This window comes from Rhipicephalus sanguineus, chromosome 1, assembly GCF_013339695.2.
Source record: "Rhipicephalus sanguineus isolate Rsan-2018 chromosome 1, BIME_Rsan_1.4, whole genome shotgun sequence".
Lineage (NCBI taxonomy): Eukaryota > Metazoa > Arthropoda > Arachnida > Ixodida > Ixodidae > Rhipicephalus > Rhipicephalus sanguineus.
Window position 1 is genome coordinate 52,378,173 of NC_051176.1, and position 25,719 is coordinate 52,403,891.

The 25,719-nt window shown below is 46.0% G+C and overlaps 1 protein-coding gene across 1 annotated transcript in view; it reads right to left on the reverse strand.

Annotated features, from left to right (window-relative positions):
* The window catches only part of LOC119387325 (tudor domain-containing protein 7B), a 119,828-nt gene extending 97,522 nt beyond the window's left edge, over positions 1-22,306 (reverse strand). The window contains exons 1-3 of the mRNA XM_037654715.2: positions 22,178-22,306; positions 17,861-17,959; positions 16,602-16,714 (exon numbers count right to left, since the gene is read on the reverse strand). Of these exons, the coding sequence (XP_037510643.2) occupies positions 16,602-16,714; positions 17,861-17,959; positions 22,178-22,306 (341 nt within the window). The remainder of the gene's footprint in view (positions 1-16,601; positions 16,715-17,860; positions 17,960-22,177) is intronic.
* Positions 22,307-25,719: the final 3,413 nt, after the last annotated feature.

Below are 25,719 nucleotides of genomic sequence, written 5' to 3' on the forward strand. Positions count from 1 at the left end.
ACATGCGTCATATGTGTGCAGACTCGATAAGGCGCTGCGGATAGACCCATGTTTCAAGCAATACCACGCTCAGAAATACTACTGAATAGTTCGCTGCACTGAGTGATGCTGACACCAAAATGCCAATCCTAATTCTTTTTTTTTTACATTTTCCCCACTTTACATATTTTGTGCATTGAAAATCCACAATAAAATAGTTTAACCATCTGGGAAGTTTCCTCTTCTTCATATGAAGGAAAAAGACAAAACGAAGACACATGTGTTCTGTTTAAGAACAACAAGACTGATAATGAGCCTTTCATAGACACTGAATAAACATGCACTACTATGTCCACGCAAAGGCTACGAGCAGGCCTCGATCCCTACATCACGGAATCTACACAGGGGGCATTCGCGTGGGCACCCACAGTGGGCATAGCGGTTGCTCAACAGTTTCTAGACATCCTCTCTTGAAGAAAGTTTTCTATGGTGGCATCTTGCCCACCATCATAAAATGTCATTGGCTCTAAGTTGTGGTGATTTTGCTTTCAACTGAGAGTAGGCAAGCTTCTTGGACAGTGGCCTCTGCAGTGACTGTTTACTCGACAGTACTGGAAGGGGACACCTTTTTTGCCAGAAGAAGAACCTTCACTATGTCGTTCTGCACGCCACCACACATGATCACAGTAACTGTCAAAGAAGAGTGATTATCAATTCTGACAGTTTGAAGTCTCTTAATTTAAAATTATTGATAACTCAAGCTGCATGGCTGGTGCTGGAAATGCTGTATGCATCTGAATAGAAAGAAAAACTTCTGTGAAATTGAACTCTGAGAAACACCCAATGGTCATTTTGAAGAGCATTTCTTGCCCCTACTGTCCACCTTACGGACAGAAGTTGCGTTGCATTGAGTCTCACATCAATATGTCTCCAAAACTTTGAGGTAGATACGCAAGACCCACAAGAAAACAGCGGACACAAAGCAGCCAACCATCTCTGCTTGTCTAGTCCTCACACTTACCACAGATTACCTAAAAAAATATAGAGTGCTGGCTGCCTTTATGCTAAGGTTCTACAACCAGTCAATATAGCTTCATTAGAAACATAGCTGGATCGACTCACTCTCTCCTGCTCCCTCATGCCATGTGGGCACTCACCTCCCTCACTGCTATGGTATGCTTGCCTCTATTCAACACACCCCACCCACCCCTCAGGGCAAGTAGTACATCTGTTCCAGTCATCAAACTTCCTGCCGGCACCAGCACACCTCCAGGAATGTGTGGCAAAAGTCTGCACACAGTGCGGTACTGCACAGGTAATCAGGTGCTATACCCACAGGGGCTCTCTTTAGTTTAAACTCATTTTATAAAGGGACATTTTCAGTAACTCTGGAATTTGGACTAACAAGATTTCACTGTGCAATAAAATAAAAGTAACCATATTTATTTGCTTCACATCACACTTTTTCTCTTTATTTCAGGGCTTCAAGAAGGGGTGCACTAATTACACAAGAAATACGCAAGCACGTCATCAGTAATGCCTGCTAAGTTATGCTGCTGCATAAAGCAGCAGCGTAAAACTTGTCAATAACGCTGACCTAAGGCGCAGAAAACGAATATTTATTCCACTGGATTTGAAGCCACATCCTTCGGCGCACTGTCAAAAGTTCTTCCGCCTCGGTTGACAGCATCGCTCGGCTGCCACAACCACCTCTGAGTAACTCTTTGACGCGGCGTTGTAAGCACATTGTTGGCGTTGCCTCTAGAGCAGTATGAGGCTTGGCAGAAACACAAAAACCATGATCGCACCACATGATTAACAGCTACACACACACATACAAAACGTAAATGGCGACCAGAAGCGGGAAGGTACAAAGTCTCACATGGAAATTGATGATGATGATGATAACTAAGTGGTAATTTCATTTTTGTAACTGGTATTGTGGGTGCTACAACATTACAATGAAACATTGTGGTGCCCTTTTTTATTTATTGCCTCAGTTTTGTGGGTTTAATGCTTCGTTTAAGAACAAACAATTCGAACAGTACACTAGTGCGTGTGATGGTAGTGGTTTTTATTTAGCTGACATCTAAGACTACACCCGCTTTATTGTTACAACAAGATTAGATATATTTTTACAAATGCTCTTGCGCTCACTTTATCGTACTCGCGAATCAAATATGGACATATTGATCTCGCAGAATCACATGACCCTTTGCGTATAATAAGATGCACCAGCGAAAAAAAAAGGTGCATCTTATACACCAGAAAACACTGTACTTGACCATCCAAAAAGTGTGCCGATTACACAGAAAAAATCATCTGACCGAAAGTGCAACTAGTGATGATAAATAAGCACCAGTATACTGACGATGACCCCCACCACCAGTGATAAACCCATTTCCCACACGTGCTATGTATCTATTGCCCTTTATCTCACATGCATTCACTGCCCTTTACCTCCAAGTATTTTCACACCAAATTGTGGAAATCTCAAAATTTTGAGTGAGAGCACAACAAAGACCTCACCACAGGACAGTTTCACAAGCTTTGCATGAGGCTGCTGCAACTGTGCAACGAAGCAGACGCTCTCCCGGAATGTGAAGTCAAAACCTAGCAACATAACTGTCAAGCAACCCTATGGCGTGTCAAGTGACACGAAAAACGTGCACAGAGGCAGGCCCTGAAAAATAGCATGCTTGGTGCAGTTAGTTTTTGCTTGCACAATGGCCTCTGCGGTGACTGCTTACTCTACAGTACTGGAATGGAACACCTTTTTTTTCCCTAGAAGACACCTTCACTGGGTCGTTCTGCAGCCCAAACACAATGTGGTCCCATAGACTACATGATCAGAGTAATTACCAAAGAAGAGTGATTATCAATTCTCAATTATCAAACAGAAATTGCACCATCAAAAATGTGATTTTTCGTTTTCATTTTACTTACGCTACGTGGTACAGATTTTTTTATTGCCTTTGTTGTATGACGAGGATGTCACCGCCAAAGCAAGGCAAGTCACTGATGCTGGAAAGAAAGCTAGCCCTAATCAAAGATGTGGAAAAGAGGAGGGCAAACAAAATCGAGAATCTCCGAGTGATTTCCCATCGCTTGTTTACACTTTCAACGGTGGTAAAAAAAAGGAAGCAGAATGTGCTCAACAGAGTTTAGCGGAGCGTCTCGAGCCAGCAGAAGGAAGCGGGTTCAAGGCTCAAAGTTGCCAGATGACAAAGCACTGCTCATAGTTTGGCTGCATAATGCGAAAAGGCCAATCCTCTGGACTTGCGAATGGGCTACAGTGGTTTCACCTACAACAGTGGTTGGTTTGACCATTTGACGAGGTGAAACAAGGTGGTGTCGGAGCCCACACACAATGAAAGTAGTGGTGTCGGCAGAGCTACTCGAAAGGTGCCAAGATCAGCTTAAACAAGAAACATGCTTCTCTTGCTACGATATAGCTGTGGCAGGATTATCAGCACGTGCAGTGGGTGAAGCAACTCGAGGACACCTTCCTAGGTCCAAGTGTTATCATGAAACAAAAGAGCCTTACTCGGTCTTTCTGCACCAAGCAAAATGGCAATGCCGCAATATTGCTGGTCAGTAGTGGTGAAGTTTTTCAAGTTGAACTCCACTTTCCACTGCAATTTTCACAACTCTGCTTATCTCTCTGCTTATCTTATCAATTTCTTTTTCTCCAGTTTTTACTACTTCAAATTAACAATGTATTACTGCAAAGCAAAACAAACTTTGTACCTGCTGGGAGTGCATTTCATAACTATTCACTAGCCACAAAGTACTACAAGACCTTTTGCTTCTTTTTGCCAAAGCGTGTGAAAAATTTGGCTCCCTCACAAAACCGTGCGATAGCACAGTGATGGTGCCAAAGATTATTTCAGAACTTTTATAGGGAACATGCTAGCAGAGCGGCTGACTCGTCTACATTACCCTGATACACATGTGCACATTTCTAAAGCCACCTGCTATGGGAAATGTGCAGTACCTACAGGTGGCGCAACAGTCAATGGCACCAGTGCGCTAGCAGCACCACGAGTGGCCACTCCCATTTCCACCCGCACGCTACGAATTGTCTCTCCGTCTGCTATGCTTGCGTTGTATGGAAGTGCGTGTGCACGAAGATGACAGGAGTGATAAAACGGGTAGGCTTTCAGGAAGTTAACAGAGCAGGATTCTTTTAGGGCCTCAAACGAAGAGAAAGAACACGTGACAGTGTTGGAGTGCCCTAGAACTATCGCGTGGCATGACCACGCCTCGTCTCCTGATGCCTTCCGTGTCGACCGTAGCTGCAGCACTGCTGTCGTTCACTACTGAAGGCGCAGTGCACAAGAACTGCCAGGTGCATCGGTGGCACCTGGCTAACCCGACGCTATTTTTGATGCGGCTTTCATTGTGTGTCTGTCATTGTTAAGTCTAGTACTTGCCATTGTAAGCCTTTATGCACGAAACATTAAAGCTTTAAATGAATGCTTGCTTCATAAATGCCTTTGAGACATACTGCAAATTAGTTCTTGTAGCCGAAGCGACAGCTGGAAGGTACACAAAATATAAAAATGAAAACAGGCTGATTGGCACAGTGAAGATTCGCGATCTTGATGCAACTGAGCCGAACTCGTTGCTTGGCTAGTTGGTACATTACTTTGAATTAACTAAACGCCGAACCACCGCCAAAAGAAACAGAAGAAAGAGAAAGGGCATCCATTATTCTGATTTCTTCCGTCTTAATTCTTTCTTCTGGTGGTGGTTCTGAGTCTAGAGAGTACCCGAGCTGCTTTATTGGAAGTTAGCCGTGCTCAGAAAGCTGTGTGCCGAAAATATTATCCTGTCGAAAGCACACCAAACGTTTACCTTTGGCAAGCTGTGTATAGTGCGTCTCTTTACAAATCCGCTGGGTAATGTGACTTTTTGACATTATGAGGGCTCAAAGATAGCAGAAGTCTAACATAATTGGACGAGAGTTACACCGCATACAAATAATGACCGGTCGTCCTCAGGCGCGGTGCACGGATATTATTAATGGAGCAGGGTAGGGAGGTGTGACTCTACTGTCAGTATTTGTGTGTGTGTACATATGCACATATACAAACTAAATATCGCAAAGCGTGGAGCACCACTGTCCCTCCTGACTACACTTTTGGCAGTTTATAGATAGAACAAATTTACGATACAAAACATTGTCATAAACAAGCATTCGCTTGCTTGTAGTGACATTATGCCAATAGAAGATACGGCGCAATAAAAGCTGTCTATAGAAAAGGATAACTGGTTATAGAGAATTTAAGCAGTATAACAGACGGGCTATATGCACATCTGTGCTTTTTAATATGCTTGAGATAACCCTTGATGCATGGAGTTCGTGCCTCGGAGGTGAACGCGCACCTTCGACTCGACTCCCTGGCTCGGCTTCCTGGTATTTTAATCCATCAGAGGTTGCATAACCGATACACAGTAACTGCGGAAGCACGCGGTTGAAACAAGATATTCGGCATTAAAGAAACAGTGTAAAACAGCCACAATAAAACTGAGTTGACACTAATATAAGCGTTGTAATAGAGTTATTTTTACTGAGGTTACTCATGAAACAATCCGAGCACATACGAGCTCATATAAGGATCAATGCTCTGGATATAGTAGGGACTGCCGTCAGAACGAGCGTAGGCTTTCCTCACGGGTTTAGTACTTCTTCACTCTTTGTAGTGCACCCATTAGAGCACTGCACGGGCCGTAATTATCGGCCCGGGCCCGGCCCGGGCCCGGACCTCGTTCAAATTTACCCGCCCGAACCCGGCCCGGTGACTCAAAATGAGACCCGGGCCCGGCCCGAACCCGAGAAAAAATTTCGCCTACCCGGCTGGCCCGTCCCGACCACAGATCAGGCCCGACTGAGGCCCGACCCAGTAATCTAGGTGGTGATGCCCGAACATGGAATCAACAGCAGGGTGTTTTAAGTGGCAAATATCTACGCTTTGTTGGCGCATGTTTTGCTAACAATTATACTTTAACATAGTTACGGTAATTTCTTGTAAAAAGGGGCTCACGGTGCAAACAGTTGAGCGGACATACTGAATACAATGAATGTTTGTTTGGCAGTGGTATACTGTACCTATTTTTTCTGCAAATACACTGGGGATCATGAAGGGTGTTTTAGCAGACATTGTAGGAAGAAAAGTGATTTTCAGCACGAGTTTAGTTTCGAAAGGGAGCGCAATAACAACAAAGGATGGATTGATAGATGGATAAACTTTATTATGGTCCATCGGAACGCGCTCTAGCACGTTGCGGGCCGCTCCGACATCGGAACAGAAAGACCAAGTCTCTCTGCTGCGTCGCGGGCCCGTTGGCCTGTCCATATAGCTGCTCTTCTAGCGCGGAGCTGGTATATAATAGCAGCCTCCCATTTGGACAGCGTGATGGCTTCGCCGCCGCCTAACACGGAGCACCGCCAGAGCATGTGCTCTAGATTGGCTTGGCAGAGAACAAAACACTCAGTTCACTTTGTTTTTATTGCACTTTATAACCTATTGAAATTTATAGCATGTTCTAGCCACAAAGCCAACCATGCACCCTTCTCGATATGTAGTACCCGTCTTCACCATTGTAGCACCTTGCCAGAGCAAGAGAAACAGGGGGAAAAACAAATTTGTGACCTTTGTTGTAAATACACTAATCTGGGCAAAGGTATGGAACCGCGTGCACCACGTGTATGCGTATAATCAGCCGAAAGGAAGAAAAAGACTATTTGTCATAGCACTATTTTCATATACCATACCACTGCTAGTATATACAGACTGTAAGTTTCTCATGGCATAGTTTACAGTTTATTTCTTCACATGTTATTGTGCGAAAAATCGAAGTATCAAGAGATTCCAGATTTAAGCACGCCATGCGCTGTTGCATCACATATCCTGCCGCGCTAAAGCTTCTTGCACTGATCGCGCTGGCCGGACGGGCGCACATCTGCCTTGCCGATTGCGAAGGCGTCGCCAGTCGTTGTTCTTAGCTTCCACCACTGGAGCAAATCTAGGATGTCTTTGTGGACCTCTGCAGAATGACCATAGCTGTCCAGCTCATCTATATGTCGTCTATAAAACTCCTCTTTGAGGGCTCCTCCTTGTAGTTTTTAGCAGTGTTTGTTACGCACGGTTTCCACCGTGCTCGTTTTATCCATATTATAATGGTTTATGCCTTCCCAGCGATGTTGTATCGGTAGAAGCTGGCCATTGGACTACGCGGTTAGGACTGGCAGGAGTAGGACGAAGCAATTTCAATATATTTTCGGGGTTCGCTCGAGTTTGGTAATAAATGCGCAACTAAGCTTCTCGAAGCTTACTCATTGGATGCATATGGTTCAAGGTAAGGGGACATCACCTGGCACGGAATCTGTCATTATCCTTTTTCAAGCCAGATATTTTGTTAAGCGAATATACTTCACCCCACACCTTGTTTAATGGACCTGTTCTATTCCTGCACATTCCAATGCTTTTGTGGCAGTATCATGTAGATCTCGCACTATACAGCGCACCATATAGGGCCTCAAACACGCGGCTCGCGGACCTCTCGCCAGCGGCTCTCCGCCCGCACATGACTGTCTTCATCCCATTTTTTTTTTTATAAGTATGTTCTTGAGATACACAGGCATGACAGATCGAAAGCATATTTTTCGTGAGGCACCCCTCGTGGTCACCGTGTGTTGATACATAACCGTGAAACAAAAGCTATATTTCAGAATCGGCGTCCAGATTTTAGTCCCTATGGGTGATACGAAATGACTGGTTCCCCAGACGTGAAAGAGAGACGTCCGTTAATGGCAATACTAAACGCGAACTGCTGCGCCGGCCACGTGCATGTGCACGTGCCCTCGATGACCATCGGTTTCCTGTTCTTCGATAGAGTCTGGCGCGCTCCAAGTTGCTCCGTTCCGCACTATTTTGCAACAATATGTTGTTGGAATCCTGCCGCCAAATCCCCTTCAGAAATGATCCCGTGTATGAGATATGGGAAAGGTCTGCTGTGAAATAACGGTAGTTTTAAAACAACCTGTTCCCCACTCCCACCCTCCTACCCTCGTCATTGCCCTAGCCTTTGCGGGAGTTAATTTTCGCAAATGCGGCCCGTTAGCTGAGGTGAGTTTGAGACCCCTGATAGGGCGGAACAAGACGAAAGCTCAGACGTTAACAATGTGAGCACACAAAGCAGGCTGTGCATGTCCATCTCGCGCCTCATGACCACTGGGAGCAGTCACAGAGTCACGGAAAAACAATGTGCCTTTACAGGGATTTTATGTATCAAAACTCCGTGCAGTCTTATCGTTTTAGAGGGGGGCTGTACATTCAACAACGTTTCCCCGCTTTGGAGCTCTGATTTTATTATATTACATTTATTACTGCGATTACAGAGTAACAGTTAGGATATAAAATAGTAACGAAAGCAAATAAAGCACGGAACAGCGAGATGTTACATATAAGCACCTGGTCTATTTACTTTTAGCTCGCCCGTTTCAGATAAATCAAGTAGCTCCTATGCAAGAAGCAAAGGAGTTCAGTACTTATCCCTCATAAAACTTCTCCAAATAGCTTACCCCACATAAAAAAAGCGTTTTTTCGAGATAAAGTGTGGGACATATATGTATGCACAGCGCATGCGGAATAAGGCACATTAAAGAGAAAAACGATTTTTCTATTATCAGTAAATTACTCTTTTACATACCATTCGAAAAGCACCACGCTCGCCGCGACACGACTCTTGGTAAGAGAGAAAACTCGCAGGAAAATGCAGGTAACGACGCCAACTTGAAATTCACGCAGCAAACTCCGTGACGTCATATATTCTGACGGCATCTACTGGGCCCTACGTAGTTTATAGTGGTTAAAAATGAAGTACATTGACCTCTGAGGTGGTCATAACACTTAACATACCAAATTTCTGGAAATTTCGTTGAGCCAATGTCCCCAAAATACGACGAATACAGTTTGAAATCTGTGACGTCACGTGCGAAGATTTCAGCGCGAAATTGGAAAATGGAACTTTGACCTTGATTTTCTTTTTTATTAATAAACTCATTTATGGTGAAATTAATGACGTTCGGGTTCTCAGAGTACACTTTATCGGTCTAAACCAATTCAGTGTTTCACTTTAGTGACCCTTTAAGAACAGTGCAAAGTCCAAGTGCGGCCCGACACGAGCCCGCCACCTCAAACCCGGGCCCGGCCCTAAGCCCGGAGCTTCAGGCCCGAGCCCGGCCCGGGCCCGCTGTGAAAACTACTTTACCCGGCCCGGCCCGGGTTTTCGGGTAGGCCCGAGCCCGTGCAGTGCTCTAGCACCCATAGACACTTATGATGCAGCGTGGCTCACAGTGTTGCTTGAAAACCGCACAGCATTCAGTGAGCAGCTAGGCGGACCTGTACGAATTCCTACTGTCACCTTCTTTGTGGGCAGGCAGGCTCTTCAAACAGAAAGTATCTGTGGTGAACTCTAAATGCGCCGTGGTGCAGCCGTGGCACTGCCAGCGTGAGGGAGAACGATATTCCCTTTCCTCCCTCTGCGCCGTAACAAAGGCACGAAGGAGGCGCGGAGAGGGAGAGAAGGAAAACCAGTTCGCAGAGAAATAAAACCAGTTGGTACGGAGACTCTCAACAACACGCCTCGTCTCTGCGTCACTCACGCGTACCAACAATTGGTGACCCGCAGTCCCGAGCATGGAACACCACGACGCCGTCGCCAGCCCGACAGTGGCTGTGTTAGACGTGAAGCTTCCTCCCTTTTGGACCAGCGACCCGGCACTTTGGTTCGCCCAAGTAGAATCGCAGTTCGCCGCCCGCCGCATCACTGCCGACCACACCAAGTACCACCACGTGGTCGCCAACATTCCACCTGCCACAGCGAGCGAGGTGCGCGACATTCTGCTTGCCCCACCAGCCGAAGATGCCTATCGAGTGCTCAAAGAGACGCTGATACGCCGTCTAACCCCTTCGGAGCCGGAGCGCCTGCAGCAGCTGCTACGCGAGACCGAACTGGGCGACCGCCGACCCAGCCAACTGTTGCGCCACATGCAGCAACTAGCGGGCTGCACAGCAGGTCTCGACAGTCGCCTGGTGCAGGAGCTTTTCCTTCAAAGACTGCCCGCAACCGTGCAGATAGGCGTCACGGCCTCCGGAGAGACGGACGTTTCCAAGATCGCCGAAATGGCTGACCGACTCACGGCCGTCACCACGCCAGCAGTTGCCACGGTGCTCGCCGAAGCCTCGCCCTCTCCCGCCTTGTTGGAGATTCGTGCGGAAATTTCTCGCCTCGCCGACACCGTCGCGGCGGTCGCGGCACTACAATCACGCGGAAGCCAAAGCACACGGCGGAGTGCTACACAACAACAGCGGCAGCTGTGCTGGTACCACCGTAAGTTCGGTGATACTGCACCGAAATGCGTGCCGCCGTGCGAGAAATCGGGAAACGCGCCGAGCCAGCACTGACGGCGACTGCTACCGGCTCAGCGGAAAGTCGCCCGTCGGTCTTCTTCCTGACTGATCGCGAGAAAGGCACCCGTTTCCTGGTCGACACTGGGGCAGAAGTGAGCATTGTGCCAGCGTCGCCAGCCGATCGCAAAGGCCCGTGTTCGTCACCGTTGCAAGCGGTAAATAACACGACGATACCGACGTACGGGCACCGCTCACTCTCGCTAGACCTGGGCTTCAAGAGGACATTTTGGTGGATATTCGTGGTAGCTGACGTAAAATTTGCTATCCTGGGAGCGGACTTCTTGTGTCACTTTGGACTGCTTGTTGATGTACGCAACCGGCGCATACAGGATCCCCTCTCACAAGCAGAAGTGTGCGGAAAGCCGTCTAAGCATCCGCCCCTCAGCCCTACTCTCGTGATACCACCGGGCACCGCCCGTTTTACGGCTATCCTACACGAGTTCCCCGAGCTGACGCGGCCGCCACAGACCGGGGGTCGTCACACACAATGTATTTCACCACATTTCCACCACGGGGCCCCCGGTTTACGCACGCCCACGCCGCCTGTCCCCCCAGAAGCTTCAAGTAGCACGACAGGAGTTTGACCACATGCTCGAGCTCGGCATAATCCGCCCATCCGTTAGCCCTTGGGCATCTCCACTACACATGGTGCCAAAGTCTACACCAGGAGACTGGCGGCCCTGCGGGGATTATTGAGCCCTCAACCGAGCAACCGTGCCCGACCGTTATCCGCTACCTCATATTCACGACGTTACGGCCAACCTGCATGGTGCGACACTTTTCTCCAAGATCGACCTCGTACGTGCCTACCATCAAATTCCCATGGCCTCAGAAGACATCCCGAAGACGGCGATAACAACGCCATTCGGCCTGTTCGAGTTCCTCCGCATGCCTTTCGGCTTGAGAAACTCCGGACATACATTCCAGCGCTTTATTAACGGCGTTTTGCACGGCCTCGACTTCTGTCATGCATACCTCGACAATCTACTCATCGCAAGCAGCTCACCAGATGAACATGAGGTGCATCTGCGATCCGTGTTTCAGCGCCTGGCAGAGCATGGAATACTGGTGAACACGGACAAGTCTGAGTTTGGTGTGCACAAGCTGACGTTTATTGGTCACATCATCTCGAACTCCGGAATTAAACCTCATCCAGACAAGGTTAAAGCTGTCGAGCAGTTCCCACAACCCAACACTAAACGTCAGCTCCGTGAGTTCCTTGGTCTCGTGAACTACTACCGCCGTTTCATCCCTCAGTGTGCCACTATTCTACAGCCTCTCCACCTCCTGCTGTCGACACACGAAGGTGCCGCTAAGGATACCAAGGATGCCGCTAAGGAGCTCCACTGGACGGAGGGCGCCCAAGCAGCCTTCCAAGAGATCAAGAGACGTCTTGCCGACGCCGCGCTTCTCACTTACCCGCAACCGGGAGTTCCGCACTGCGTCATGGTCGACGCATTGAACGTAGCTGTGGGTGCCACACTTCAACAACTCATCAAAGAAGTGTGGCGACCAATCGCTTTCTTTTCCCGGAAACTGACATCCACCGAACAGCGGTACAGCACCATCGGGCGCGAACTGCTGGCCGTCTACGCGACAATCCGGCACTTCCGGCATTACCTAGAAGGTACCGAATTCTTTGTCTTGACAGACCACAAACCTCTCATGTATGCCTTGCGTTCACTGAATGCTGAGGGGGGCGCCCATACAGCCCGCGAACTGCGGCAGATGTCATACATATCTGAATTTACCACGGACATCCGCCACATCAAAGGAGTCGACAACGCTGTCGCCGATGCCCTTTCGTGCAGCCCGGTCAGCGCCATAACCTGTCCCACAGGAATAGATCTCAACAAAATGGCGGCTGCTCAACGGGATGACGACGAATTGCGCCGCCTACAAGAAACGTCGACGTCACTAAACCTGCAGTGGTTACCCTTGCCAGGTACAGAAGGGCTTTGCTGCGACACGTCTACTAGCAAGTCACGACCATTTGTGCCTGTGCACTTCCGTCGCGAGGTATTCGCATCGCTACACGAGATGTCACACCCGGGAATCCGAGCTACGCAAAAGCTCCTAACGGCACGTTTCGTATGGCCCGGCATCAATCGCGATTCCCGACAATGGACCCGTGAGTGTCTCGCATACCAGCGCTCCAAGGTACAGCGTCACACCGTGACACCGTTGGAGACGTTTCCCGGGCCAGATGCTCGATTCGACCACATACACGTGGACATCGTCGGGCCGTTGCCACCCTGTCAGGGCCAAATGTATCTGCTAACTTGTGTTGACCGTTTCACGCGTTGGGCAGAGGCTGTTCCCATGCCAGACATCACAGCCGAAACTGTTGCCCGTGCTTTCGTCAGTCACTGGCTCTGTCGCTTTGGCGTGCCATCATCCATTACAACCGACAGAGGAAGCCAATTCGAGTCCGCATTATTCACCAGTCTAACAAAGCTCATCGGTGCTTTGCGCATCAGAACGACTGCCTACCATCCGATGAGTAATGGAATGGTTGAGCGATTCCACCGACAGTTGAAAGCCGCACTCATGGCAAGCGAAGCACACTCCTGGGTCGAAGCACTGCCCATTGTACTCTGGGGCATACGCACTGCGTTCAAGGCGGACGTCGGCTGCAGCGCTGCAGAACTTGTCTGCGGCACAACCCTGCGTCTGCCTGGCGAGTTCTTTGTGCCTGACCAACAACAAAACCACATTCCTGCTGGCAACTACGCATCTCGCCGACGTCACATCATGACAAAACTTCGACCGACACCTCCACGACAGCCCACAGAAAGAAGCATATATGTGAGCAGCGAACTCGAGTCGTGTAGCCACACCTTTCTGCGCAACGATGTAGTACGAAGATCACTACAAGCACCGTACGCAGACCCTTCAGAGTTCTCCGCCACGGAAGAAAAACGATTACCATCGAAAGGCATGGCCGCCATGAAGTGGTGTCATTGGACAGAATTAAGCCGGCACACATGGAGACCAACCAGTCCACGACAGCAACCTCTGCCCTTCCACCTGAAACCTGCCGAACAGCGCCACATCCCACACCAGCGACGGACACCCAAGTGACTGAAAAATATCACACACGCAGTGGAAGACGGACAGGTGTGCCAAATCGCCTCAACCTGTAGCCGCGTTTCATTTCGCTCGTGCTCTCACTAGGGGGGGAGTACTGTGGTGAACTCTAAATGCGCCGTGGTGCAGCCGTGGCGCTGCCAGCGTGAGGGAGAACGATATTCCCTTTCCTCCCTCTGTGCCGTAACAAAGGCACGAAGGAGGCGCGGAGAGGGAGAGAAGGAAAACCAGTTCGCAGAGAAATAAAACCAGTTGGTACGGAGACTCTCAACAACACGCCTCGTCTCTGCGTCACTCACGCGTACCAACATATCTCTGCGCAATTTTGGCACACCTGCATATTCACTTGTGTAACATGGTCGTTGGAGCATCAACCAAGATGCGATGCAGCTGCTTCAGTCATTCCCCTGCCCCTTCTAGTACACTGTAACAGTGTGACAGGGTGTGTTAAAAGGGCGATGCATGCAGCAGGCCAGGCTGGCCTGTCTATGCTGGTCAGCTTAAACCTGGAAGCATACGCCATCACCATCGATGTCTGTATGCATTCTTTCATGTCATTTTGCATGATTATTGCTGAGTAAATGGCGACTTTTGTGTCCGACATGGGTTGTAGCCAGTGTAAAAATCCTTGCAATTAGTACAACTGCTGATCACGAAGGCTGTGTTTGTTGGCTACACGTAATGGTTGCCTTTTGGCTTTAGCCAGTCAAGTTTTCATTGAATGTGTACCACAGCCAAGCTACGCTCGGAGTCAGCTCGCCATGGTTTGAGATTGGAATAACACATCTCGAGCTAGTTGGTTGATCATAACGAGGCAAAAACAGCGCACACACATGACAAGGATGGACAGAAGGAACAAAGGGCGCAGTCGCTAACAACTAGAGTTTTATTGCTCATACGTTGCAGTAAATATACAACATGTATCAACAACAGAAAGGAGCAACAAAGTGAGCAAGGCCAGCATATACACATTCAAAGCAGTCAACGAGAGCGAACCATGATTATCCAGCCCCTGATAGAAAAGCTAGCTCTTTACCTAAACGAGCTATAGAAGGGGTATTGACAGGTTCACGATATTTCAGGCCTCTATGATTTCCTGAGTCACTTTGTCACCTCACCTGCGCAGCACACTCATGATTTTGGTTCCCTCTCGTTGACTGCTTTGAATGTGTACCTGCTGGCCTTGCTCATCTTGTTGCACCTTTCTGTTGTTGTTGATATGTGCTGTATATTTACCTTGGCGTATGAACAATAGAACTCCAGTTGTTAGTCAGTGCCTGTGCCCTGTGTTCCTTCTGTTTGTCCTCGTCAAGTGCGTGCTGTTTTTGCCCTGTTTGAGATTGTTTAAGCCCTTGTCAGTTGTTTCTGCAGCTGGGCCTGAACTGCAACGTTTAGTCTCGCACTTTGTGTCTTGCTCTATAGCTTGTTGCTTGGCGCGAGGCCTGATCTGCTGAAATGGCTACGACGCCAACCGTTCCATATGCACCGTCGGAACTAATGAAGAAATGGGGTTATTACAAGACACTGACGATGGCAAGAAAAGCAGCGATTATTCACCAGGTCGAAGGCAGCCGACCTCAATGCGAAGTTGCTAGGGAGTCTGTCACGTTTGATGAGGATAAGATCATCCATCAGGTTCTTGAAGCAGCGCAAGTGGACGGTGACTTCAATACAATGCGCCGACACCATAGCCATCAAATGCAGATTTAGCTCGGATTGTAACAGTGCTATTGTCGACCTACAGCAATCACCAAACACTGGCAGAAATACAGGCAGGCTCGGTCACGCGTAAGGGTGCGTGTGCAGACGCACACCGACACATTGTTCTGGCCACTGGGTCAATAAACGTGCTTTTTTCTGCTGAATCTTTTTTTTAAGACTTTCGATTATTCAGACGTTTCAACGATCCCTGCCGAGTCTGAATAAATGGGCGGCAACTGTAAAGAGAAGTTACGACAATGAAAGTCTGCCAAAGACCAGTACATATGCGAGTGGTGGGTGTGCTCATGTACTGTGCCGGTCTGCATTTCGCCAAACATGGTGAAGTGGAACAAAACCATTCCCAGGAGAAATTAGCGAAGCCTATATCGATGGAACAAGCCTGCACTTGTCTCAACAGGAAAAATTTGCAGAAGCATCCTACAATACAAAGATTTCCAGCTGGCAGTTCATTCGCAAACGATCGTTGACAGCAGTGTTTAAGACAGCGAAGCGTTTAGCCGAGACGTTCAAGCACTGCGTCCACTTGCTGCCCACTAATGAGCAAGTGTCATTGACCTTGCACCATAGCAGGAAACGTGCCATGTTGTAGAAAGAGCGGGGTAATTTTTCTCTCACGATCATGTGTGTTGTGTAGCATTCCCGCCCCTCAAGCTCTATTAAACTAGTCCTAAGACATAAAGCCTTATCTTATTTACACAAAGATACACGTTTTAGAAGCGCGACATTTTTTTAGAGCAATAATTTCTTTAGTCACAGAGGTAACCAGCTGCAGCACTTTGGTCGTCTGGGTGGGACATCTCAGACTTCGCAAGTCCTATCCAATTTTAGAGAATGTACAATTGCGGTGCTAGACAGCAGCCCGCAATGCAGCCCACATGCAGTCCACAGCAACTGCATGACCAAAGTATCGCCAATAATGCCTGCAATAATCCCTAAAACAGCCAGGAAATAAACCCCTAGTATTTCCGAATCTCGCACTTCACATACATCTGCAGAGGCTTCTTATGGTGCTTTATCACCTTCAAGTAAGGATGAAATTGCACTGAAAAGATAACAGGTCAACAGATTTGTTTGAATTCAGCAAGCTTTTGAATTATTCTGCTTTATTTAAAATCACAATTTTTGTCTTGGGCCCTACCGAGTTTGACGTCCAATATTTCAGATGCTCATATTTTTAACAAAAGCTACAATACCTTAACCATGCCTTATTTTAGTGCTGTTAACAAGACTGCACCCCTTGCACACTGGGAATTGCATTCAGTTGTGCCATACTGTTTGCTTGCAAAGAACAACCACAAGCTGAAGTGGATGAAAAACGCTGATCCTCACCTGTCCTTAACTATGGCAACGAGTGACCTGCCATACAGAAGTTTATGCACCAGTTCGTTCACCTCCTCGTCATCCTCAAGATCCTCCAAATCGGCAAGGCGGCAGCGCACCACCTGAAAGGGCCATAGACTCTCAAACAAAAACAGCCAGCCATACAAATATTTGCAAATATGGGGCTCTTTGGAAGAGCACTAAGTTGGGCTAGATGGTCGACGTTCATTTTGTAATGGTTTTTACTCCGCTATAACAAGAACAAACATAAGAGGAAATGACTGTGCACATCCTGTCTTCTCTTCTTCTGTTTGTCGTTATTAGAGCACAGTAAAAACCATTACAAAATTGGTCTCTTTATCGTTTTCCAAGCACACTTGTACTAGTTCCATCATCACTGAGATAAAGACTTTGAAGTGTAATAATAAAAAAAAGTCACATTTTTTCCAGAAGGGCGAAAGCAACGCATGCGATAGCAACAAATGGGAACGTTATATAAAGCTAACTCCTTTGGGATCCAATATGGCATCACTCTACAAAACAGAGGCATAAGGGAACACAGCCACTGCAGCAAGCGACTCAATTTTGGTGCTGTCTATTATTCAATGCAAAGTTACGGGGTGAGGGCACAGCATGCACTAAGGTACGAGCCGTCTGCTAACTTTCGTCGAGACGGTGAATGCACGACTGCGCCTGTTTGATCAAAGTTCGCAGCTCCTGCCAGAGCAACGCAGGCCCCCTCCGGTGTCCACCCATGCACCTTCGCACAATGGAGACGGCCAGAGTGTTTCATTTCTGCTCGAGACGCAACAGGCAGCAGCCCTCGCACGCTTTCACTCACACATAGAACATACGGCACACGGAGCGATGTTATCAATTTGGACTTGATAGGGAAGATGACAGCGATGCCGACGGCAGAAATGCGCCTAGAGTGTCTATATAATTGCTATCGCAATAAAACAGTTAAAAAAATGCGCTTCAAACACGGCCCCTAATGCACTGCACAGGTCATCTTTTGCAGCCCTTGCCTAGTCTGAACCTGAAAGTCACATGCAATGGCCTGCAGGAGCCCTACCTAACGTTTTCGAACCTGGATTTTACCCAGAAGTTTAATCATTTACTTGTGCTTAGGCCGTTTTACTGTTCATCATGACAACATGAACAATTAGCATTTGTTAGGCCTCTAAAGCAAACTTTATTTCTATACAACCAGCTAACATATCACCCATTTCAAAAGCAAAAGTTTTGCTTTAACAGCAGAGACCAACCTGAAAGGGTAAACGGAAAAACTTAAAATCCATCTTCTGCAGAGCAAGACTTCGAGAAACAGTCTGCCTACCACCATGGTCAACAAAAACGATGTCCATCTGGAAAGAACACAAAAGTTATGCATTATCAAACCTTCCTTGTACCTTATTTTCTTTTCACTGCAACACACCGCATCCTTGCCCTAACAATAAAGTTATTCAGAAAAGGGCTGTGATGTTGAAACGACAGTGCAGGAAGCATACACACTATGTTATGCATAACAGTCATGTACAGAAAAACCTAGCATTGTTTGAAGGTACCTTCACCAGCAAAAATAACAGATGCCCATTCCAAGTGCCGATTTTCTTATCAGCTAACAAAGATGTTTCCATTGAGTATGTTCTTCAGATGCAAAACTACTCCTTAACAACTAATGATAACTATTACTTCCATCACTTTATATCAAATTATGGTTTGAAACATTGCTAGAGGGTGTCAGGTCTTTTTTTCATGCACAACAGCATATCGACATCTTAAAATATCAATAGCAGTCACTGTAATGGCACAAGAAAAAAATTCAGTACAGGTACATTAAGCAATTAAGAGAACGGTGCGACAGAAAAAGAAACGAAAGGCTTTTACCACACGAACACAAGCCACACAAACACAACACACGAACACAAGCCCTACTGTCAGTTTTCAAACGAACAGAAGCCCTACTGTCAGTTCTATTTAATTTCTAATACAGCAGACCAGCAAAATATGTTCTATGAACAGGAGTTCCATTTACTGAGAGATCAACAGGGTTGCAGAATTCAAATACGAAACCAATCGTATTAACGCAGTTGTTCCATTTCAGCAGCAATCCCTTTTAAGAGATTTCCATTTACTGAGAGTCTACTGTACATCGGTCTCCTACTTGCTTAATATTGTTCGACACTTGTGCTCGTGCGGTAAAAGTAGTCTCTTTTTTTCTTTTTCTGTCACGCCATTTTCTTAATGCATTCATACCACCTCGCCTAACTGTCAGTCCTACTTTACAATAAGCAACCTAGCAATGTTTTCATTATGGGTAGCTCCGTGTAGCAAACTTTTGTAATAGATTCAACAGTGATGCATAAATGTTACTCAAAGCTTGAAGCTTGTAATGTGGGGACTTCAAAAATTGTAATAGTGTGAATGTTATCAAAATAAAAATACTGTGGCACACTTCTGCTTCAGCAATGTTCAGCACATCACCCGTAAATGTAATAGCTGACCTAAGGACGATGACAAGAATGCTGACGAGGATAGCAAGCCTTCGACCTAGTGATGCAGAACTATCGGTAAATTGACTATCGATAGCATCGATAGTTTTTTTCAAACTATCGATAGTGTAAACAAACTATCGATAGTACTACTATCGACAAACCATCGATAGTGCAATCGGTAGTACCGTTGTTAATGTTACTAGCGATATTACTGCCAAGCGTCTGTATTGCTTTGTTTTGATGTTTCACCCTGCTTTTAGCAACGTTTCGACACAGACCGTGCCGTAATGGTTGAGAAGCTTCACGATTGTTTGAGATCATTACGTGCTGGACACAAATAGACAAGTTTATTCAAGAGCTTACACGAGCACCAGCGATAACGCTGGAAGGTTTGATGACTGATGTATAAAAGATGATGCGTTCCACCGATGATCATATTACTCAACGGCCGACGACTGTTCTTGCCGCTATCAGTATGTAGCGTCTATCAGTTGTATTTTGAGTTTTGATTTTCTACGCACAAGTTCACCCAAATACAGAGCTCTGTATCGAGTCTTGCTGCAGCATTATTCACTGTCACATCTACGTGACAATACTTTCGATAGTGGTGTAATAATGATGATGTTGCTGGCCGGCCATATTGCCAAAATATTTGTGATAGCCTACAGTCAGATTTACTTAATTTATGAGCAATTCTTGGCGAAAAAAATAAATTATTTCCGCAGGGAAAATGGTGGAATATGTCCATCAATAAATCTACATCCAAAAGCAACCAGTTGCACCTTACAATTAACAAACTTAGTTCTTGATATATTTTTCATTTTAAAATCATAAAATGCAATATAAATTTGAAGCCATGCAATTCCACGACATGTAATGGCTTCCTTTCCGCTAGAGCTGGACAGTATGCCTTTATGATCATGTGTCAGCAAAGCACTCTGGTGAACAACACAAGCATGTCAACTTTCTTTCCCTTCAGCCTGCTCCTCGGGCTTCACTATGTACCACGCGTGCGGGGAACCAAGTTTATTCTGCAATGAGTTCGCGCTGTTGATTTTATACTGTCGATAGTAGACGATCAAATTTACTATCGATAGCGCTATCGATACTATTTTTTACCATCAATAGTTCGATAGTGACTCAGCTATCGATAGTATCAATAGTACCATCGATAGTTCTGCATCACTAATAGCAAGGCAACAATTACAAGGACAGCAATGGCAGCACGTAGGTTGCATGTCAAGTGCCTTGTATCACATTTTTAATGGAAAAAGATGAAGTTTACTGGACACTTTTGCAAAGAAAATAATTATGAATATGGAGGCCACACCTGCGACAGATGTGAAATTTGCCTGAAGTATCGTTAACAATTGTCACTACATCATCATGACATCTCAGTGTTGCCACTTTCATATTAGTAGCCGCACACCACCACTCAAGAGTCATTCTAAAGGTGTGTAAACATTTCCAAATAAGATCTCAGTGCTTTACCACTTCATTTCATGGTGCAGTTTTAAAGCACACACAATCACACAAGAATTTTAGTTTAACTTCGAAGTGCAATTCTTTGGGCAAGTTGCTTGTTCAGCCCTTCATCTGTTGTGTCTTCCCTTGTGACCGCGTTTTTTTCTATGCTGTATATTTATCAACATTTTAGAGTAGTTCTTTCTTCTTCCAATTTGGGTGGCTTTTAAAGGGACTTACAACACTTAGAAAAGTCACAAGTATGGTGCCATTTTAAGTTTGTTTTTTTTTCGTACAAAGAGCTGAAAAGCAGGCCAAGAATGGGCATATACAAGAGCACATGACTATTTCAGTAAAAATGTCCAGCAGGTCCCTCGGGCAATGCGACAAACCTTGTCGCCACCCATGACTGGTCGGAGCTTTGTGACGTCCCCTTGAGAAAACTCAATGAGACTGACTGCACTTCGCAACAGGTGGTACCACAGTTGCACATGTCAGTGTTTTTTCTATTAGATACAAGCATATTGCTATTATAATGGTTACTTTGGCAACTGCAGTGAGTCCTCTGTACAACCAGGCGTGTTTTTAATCATGGTCGACCTTGTAGGAGTTGGTCAATTTCATTTATAGGGTGGATAACGGTGCAGATGACAGCCTAGGATTGCAATCAACTAGCAGGATAGCGATGTGCAGATTGCGACCAACTAGAATCCACACTGATCTGAGGTGTGACGCCATACGTTCAAGTGTGAAGCTTTGTTTTGCCTGAATATAGTCAATAAAAGCATCCCTTCACGAGCCACCATCATGATGGCTTGCCCGACAGCTTCAGATAGGGATGGCAGGCCTACGTAAATGGCCAACACTGAGCGCAAAGCTTGTCATAAGGCACTACATTTGCCAACAGGATTTACATTTCCACTTTAATGTGACATGTGTGTGTTATTGTGGTGATGTGATATGTGCATGTTATTGGAGCAGGCTCTCAATAATTCAAACTCGACAGGACCCCAAGGTTTTCTTTGAATTATCAGAAGTTCTCTTAAATATATAGCTCTGAATGATTTCCAGGACAGTTTTCAGACATGAGCGATCATACTCTTACTACTTATTACACGGCTCATATATGCGTATGTAATAAAGGGACAAAAATGACATCTGGTAGACTCTTCCCAACCTTAGTGTGCTTTATCGCATGACACCAGCGTACTGAGGTGAAAGTGACCTAAGCATTCAGCATGCAATGCATCAAGGCCAGAACATCTCTTTTTTTGTTTTCTTCCTCAGCCATTATACGATTGCTGGTGCATGCAGCTTGGCATGTTTGGTTACTTTGTAGGCCAGCAAGTGGCTTTATTTGCAACTGTTGGTGATTAAAAAAAATGCAAATTATCAGCTAGAAGTGACAAAGGCAGCAGATATTTTCAGGCACAGACAAGCAAGAAGTATGAATTACAGTACATTGCGGACTTTAAGTCCCCCCCCTCCCAACTTGCGACCCCTTCTAGCAAAAAAAAATTTCCAACTCGTAACACAGCCTCAAGCTGTGGCCTTAGCTCAACAATAAGTTTTTCAGAAGAGCAAGTAATGCAAAGAAACATTTATTTGTCCCTGAAACCTCACTTTCGACTCATCGCTTGAAAGAAGGACGTAGTCGTGGTCAGTGCCATCGTGTGAGCCACTGCTGCTGCTCATCAGAAGCGGTGCTGGCAGTACCAAAATGTCATACATGAAAAATGCCACACGGACCATGTCGGCATACTAGGCACCATTGACCTATCGCGCCACTTCGCTCAAAGAAGCCCGCTCTAACCGCCCTGTCACTGTCTTCAGCTCTTCCTGTTGGAGGCAATCATTGTAGAACATGTAGCATAGCAATGCGCACTGTTTTTCTTGGTGTGGTGAAGTGTATGCTGTCGCACTTTATGGACAGTCTCGTTAGGCTGTTGGTTAATTGGCAGTTAATAAAACAGAGGGTTTAATAAACAAATGGTCTATTGTGTCCAAATTCCAATGCCGTGCTCAATGAAATTTGCGAGAATGAGACTTCACACTTTATGTAGACAGGTTCTTTGACTTGAACTTTCGCCGAAGTTGAGAAGCAGCACCAATACACCGGGATAGTTTGTCACCGTGCTTTCCCAGTAAAATCCCACAGGCCACCGCAGCAGCTGGAACTGTTGATAAATCCTGACCTTTGTATGGTATCAAAACTTAAGTGCCCTGCATGAAATCTTTCGTAAGTCAGAACAAATCGCACCACAATATTTCTGTAAAATAACTTAACTAGAACGAAACGTTCTTAAGTACATACACGTACTGCTTATTGTAATTAATGCAATGAATCGTCATAAAGAAGACTGGCGTCTCACAGAAACTTATTTCACCAATTGTTAAATATGTTCTGACTTCACAACATTCACCTGACCTGACGATGCAATTTCACAGTATAGGGTAGTTGGCAATGTTTGACAAGGTCCCCCCTCCCACCCAGAAAAGTCCACATGCCGAATTCACGGCTGAATTAGGTCTAGACATGTAGTATAGTTGCACATATAAACTTCACATTTTCTCATGACAATTATTTACACTGCAAGCTTGCCCCAATAGATGGCAACTTCAGCTTCCGCCCTCCCAAGCGTCGCTACAGCGTCATTGCATGATTTCGTATGCCGCCACCTATTTGCACAAAGCAGAAGTTTACAGTAGGGCATGTGCCCCAGTGCTGTAGCCATCATTTAGAAGAAACTGTGTGCGTGTCTTGGCTGCTGTGCAAGACCGGTTGCAACGGGCAAAGCTGTACCACGAATGGTGGTTAAGCATGAACATTATTGTAAGTTCAATCAAGAGCTAGGCGGCAACCGTGATTTACTTGCTCACCACCATTAGCTCAATCGAATATTCTCTGTTGAACACATAGTCACTGGCCTTAAGAGATTGGTTAAACTACACAGCTCTCGCCTGTCTTCTCAAATGACCACTAAAATTTACGACAGTAACTTAAGTATATAGTTTGAGCACCTGCCAATTTTTTTACCTCCAACAGACCACAAAAATGTAGTCTTGGATGGAACACACTCGGCACAAATAATGCAATGTCTTCCAAAATGTAGCAGAATGTAGCATGTTTCACTTCTTGGCACAGTTTGGCGCAACAGCGCATCAAACACATCACTGAAACGGCAAACAACATGAGGTGTGTTACCGTGCCATTGACATGTACGTGCAGCTATTGAGTTATCTGTATCTAATCGCACTGCCAAGCACAAGTACATTCGACCCACAAGTACATTCGACAACTAATGTAGTTCAATAGCAAGTGATGTGGTGCTGCAAATTGCAAACCAAAACTTAGAACTTGTGTGCCTGACAAGATAGCAACACATCGAGGAAGAGCCAGCGTGCCACTGACTGCACAGTATCTCCTTAGCAGATGAACTCAATATCACAGGTTCTTGTCTGACCACTGACAGCGCCTGCCTCCTGCCGACATCACCAGTGCACCCTGGTGATGTCACGACAAGGGATGGCAGTATCGGAGGAGCCCAGAGAGAAGTGCAAGATTGTTATTCGATATTCTGGCACGTCTGCGGTGCATAGAACTGCTGTGTTTGGCATAGTTGATCGTGACAGCATTCTGAACTCGATGCATGTGTTTATGTGAAATGTTTATAAAATGTTGGGGTTGGTTTAGAGGCCCTTAGCAGCAGTGACCCACTCAGAAGCCATCTACTGATCATGAGCAAATTTGCAAAATGCAACGCAGAACCTCATCATGGCGAGTCTGCTTCGTCAACACAGTACGTAGGCAGTAGCAAAGGCTGTACAAGCACTACTGGTGAACTGCGTGTCTCAAGAAATTTTGGGCGTGAGACAGAGCAGTGAGGCTCCGAGAATTCCTGCGAACTTCATTACTGATGCTTCGCTGGGCAGCAGATGAAAGTGCAAGCCAATGTAGCTATCATGTTCATCCCTCAGAAGAAATCACTTCTCTGTACTTCTCTCTCTGCTGTTCTCGTTCACTACGCTCCACGTGTGCCGAGGGGGTTCCATCGGCCCAAGGTTGTACACTTATAGTGCCGTTGTACAATTCACAACGTGAAAAAAATCCACACGGGCAAGCTATGACAGATAATCATCACCAGCCTGCTCTACGAAGGCCTCGCCCAATTATCTCAAATTTACCATGTCTTGCCTGAGCAGATTCCAGTTTTAACGGCACTGATCTTCTTTACTACACTGCGACTTTTTTAATTTCATCACCCCCCCTAACTCTCTGCTAGCCTCGTGTGCATTTCCAATCCCCCTAGGTTCTATTCTGTCATTCTCAATAACCATCAGTAATCTGAACACAATAATCGACCCACCCATATCCACCTTTTTTCGTCAACAAAGATATCAGCTAACCCTGTTTGTTCTATGATCCACCCTGCTCTCGTCCCATCTCCCGATATTACATCTATCACTTTTCGTTACCTCACACACTGCATGGTTCTTAACCCTTTGAGGGGAGAATTTTTTCGCCAAATGCGACCCCCCAGGGTCGATTTTTTTTTTAGTGCTGATTTAAATTATTCAGATGATTCTATTTTATAAAAACACTTAATTTTTTTTGGAGGGGGGAAGGGAGACCAGAAAATGACAAAAAAAAGTGTTTATGTTGTTACATACGCATGGTTTATTCATGAGTAACAGCAAGATAAATTCTAAAAAAAACCTATACAACTGTAAAACTGATGCGTTGCAATAAACGTACTTCAGAGACGTACAAAAATAAGTGTACGACTTCAAGAGGTGTAAAATGGAAACACGGAGTGAGAAAAGTCACTTTTGATCCAATGAGCATTGTCTCGCTGTGCATGCTTTTGAGATGTCGCTCGTTCATCATCTGAGTCTTAACTCGAAAGTAACTCCTCTTATGATGGACTGGTATCCAATGAATCGGATTCTGATTCAACAATCGAGTGGCAATTCGGCCAAGTCGCTGCTAGACTCACTTGTAAGAGAGCAACCGGCGCGCACTTCCATAGCACAAGCGAACTGCGTGGGTGAGCGCACTGAGGAAAACTATGGTTGTGCACGCATCCGGAAAACAAGAACAAGTGAGAAACCTATAATAATCCTTTGTGTTATCGCCAAAGGAATGGAAGCGGTGTTTGCAAGTC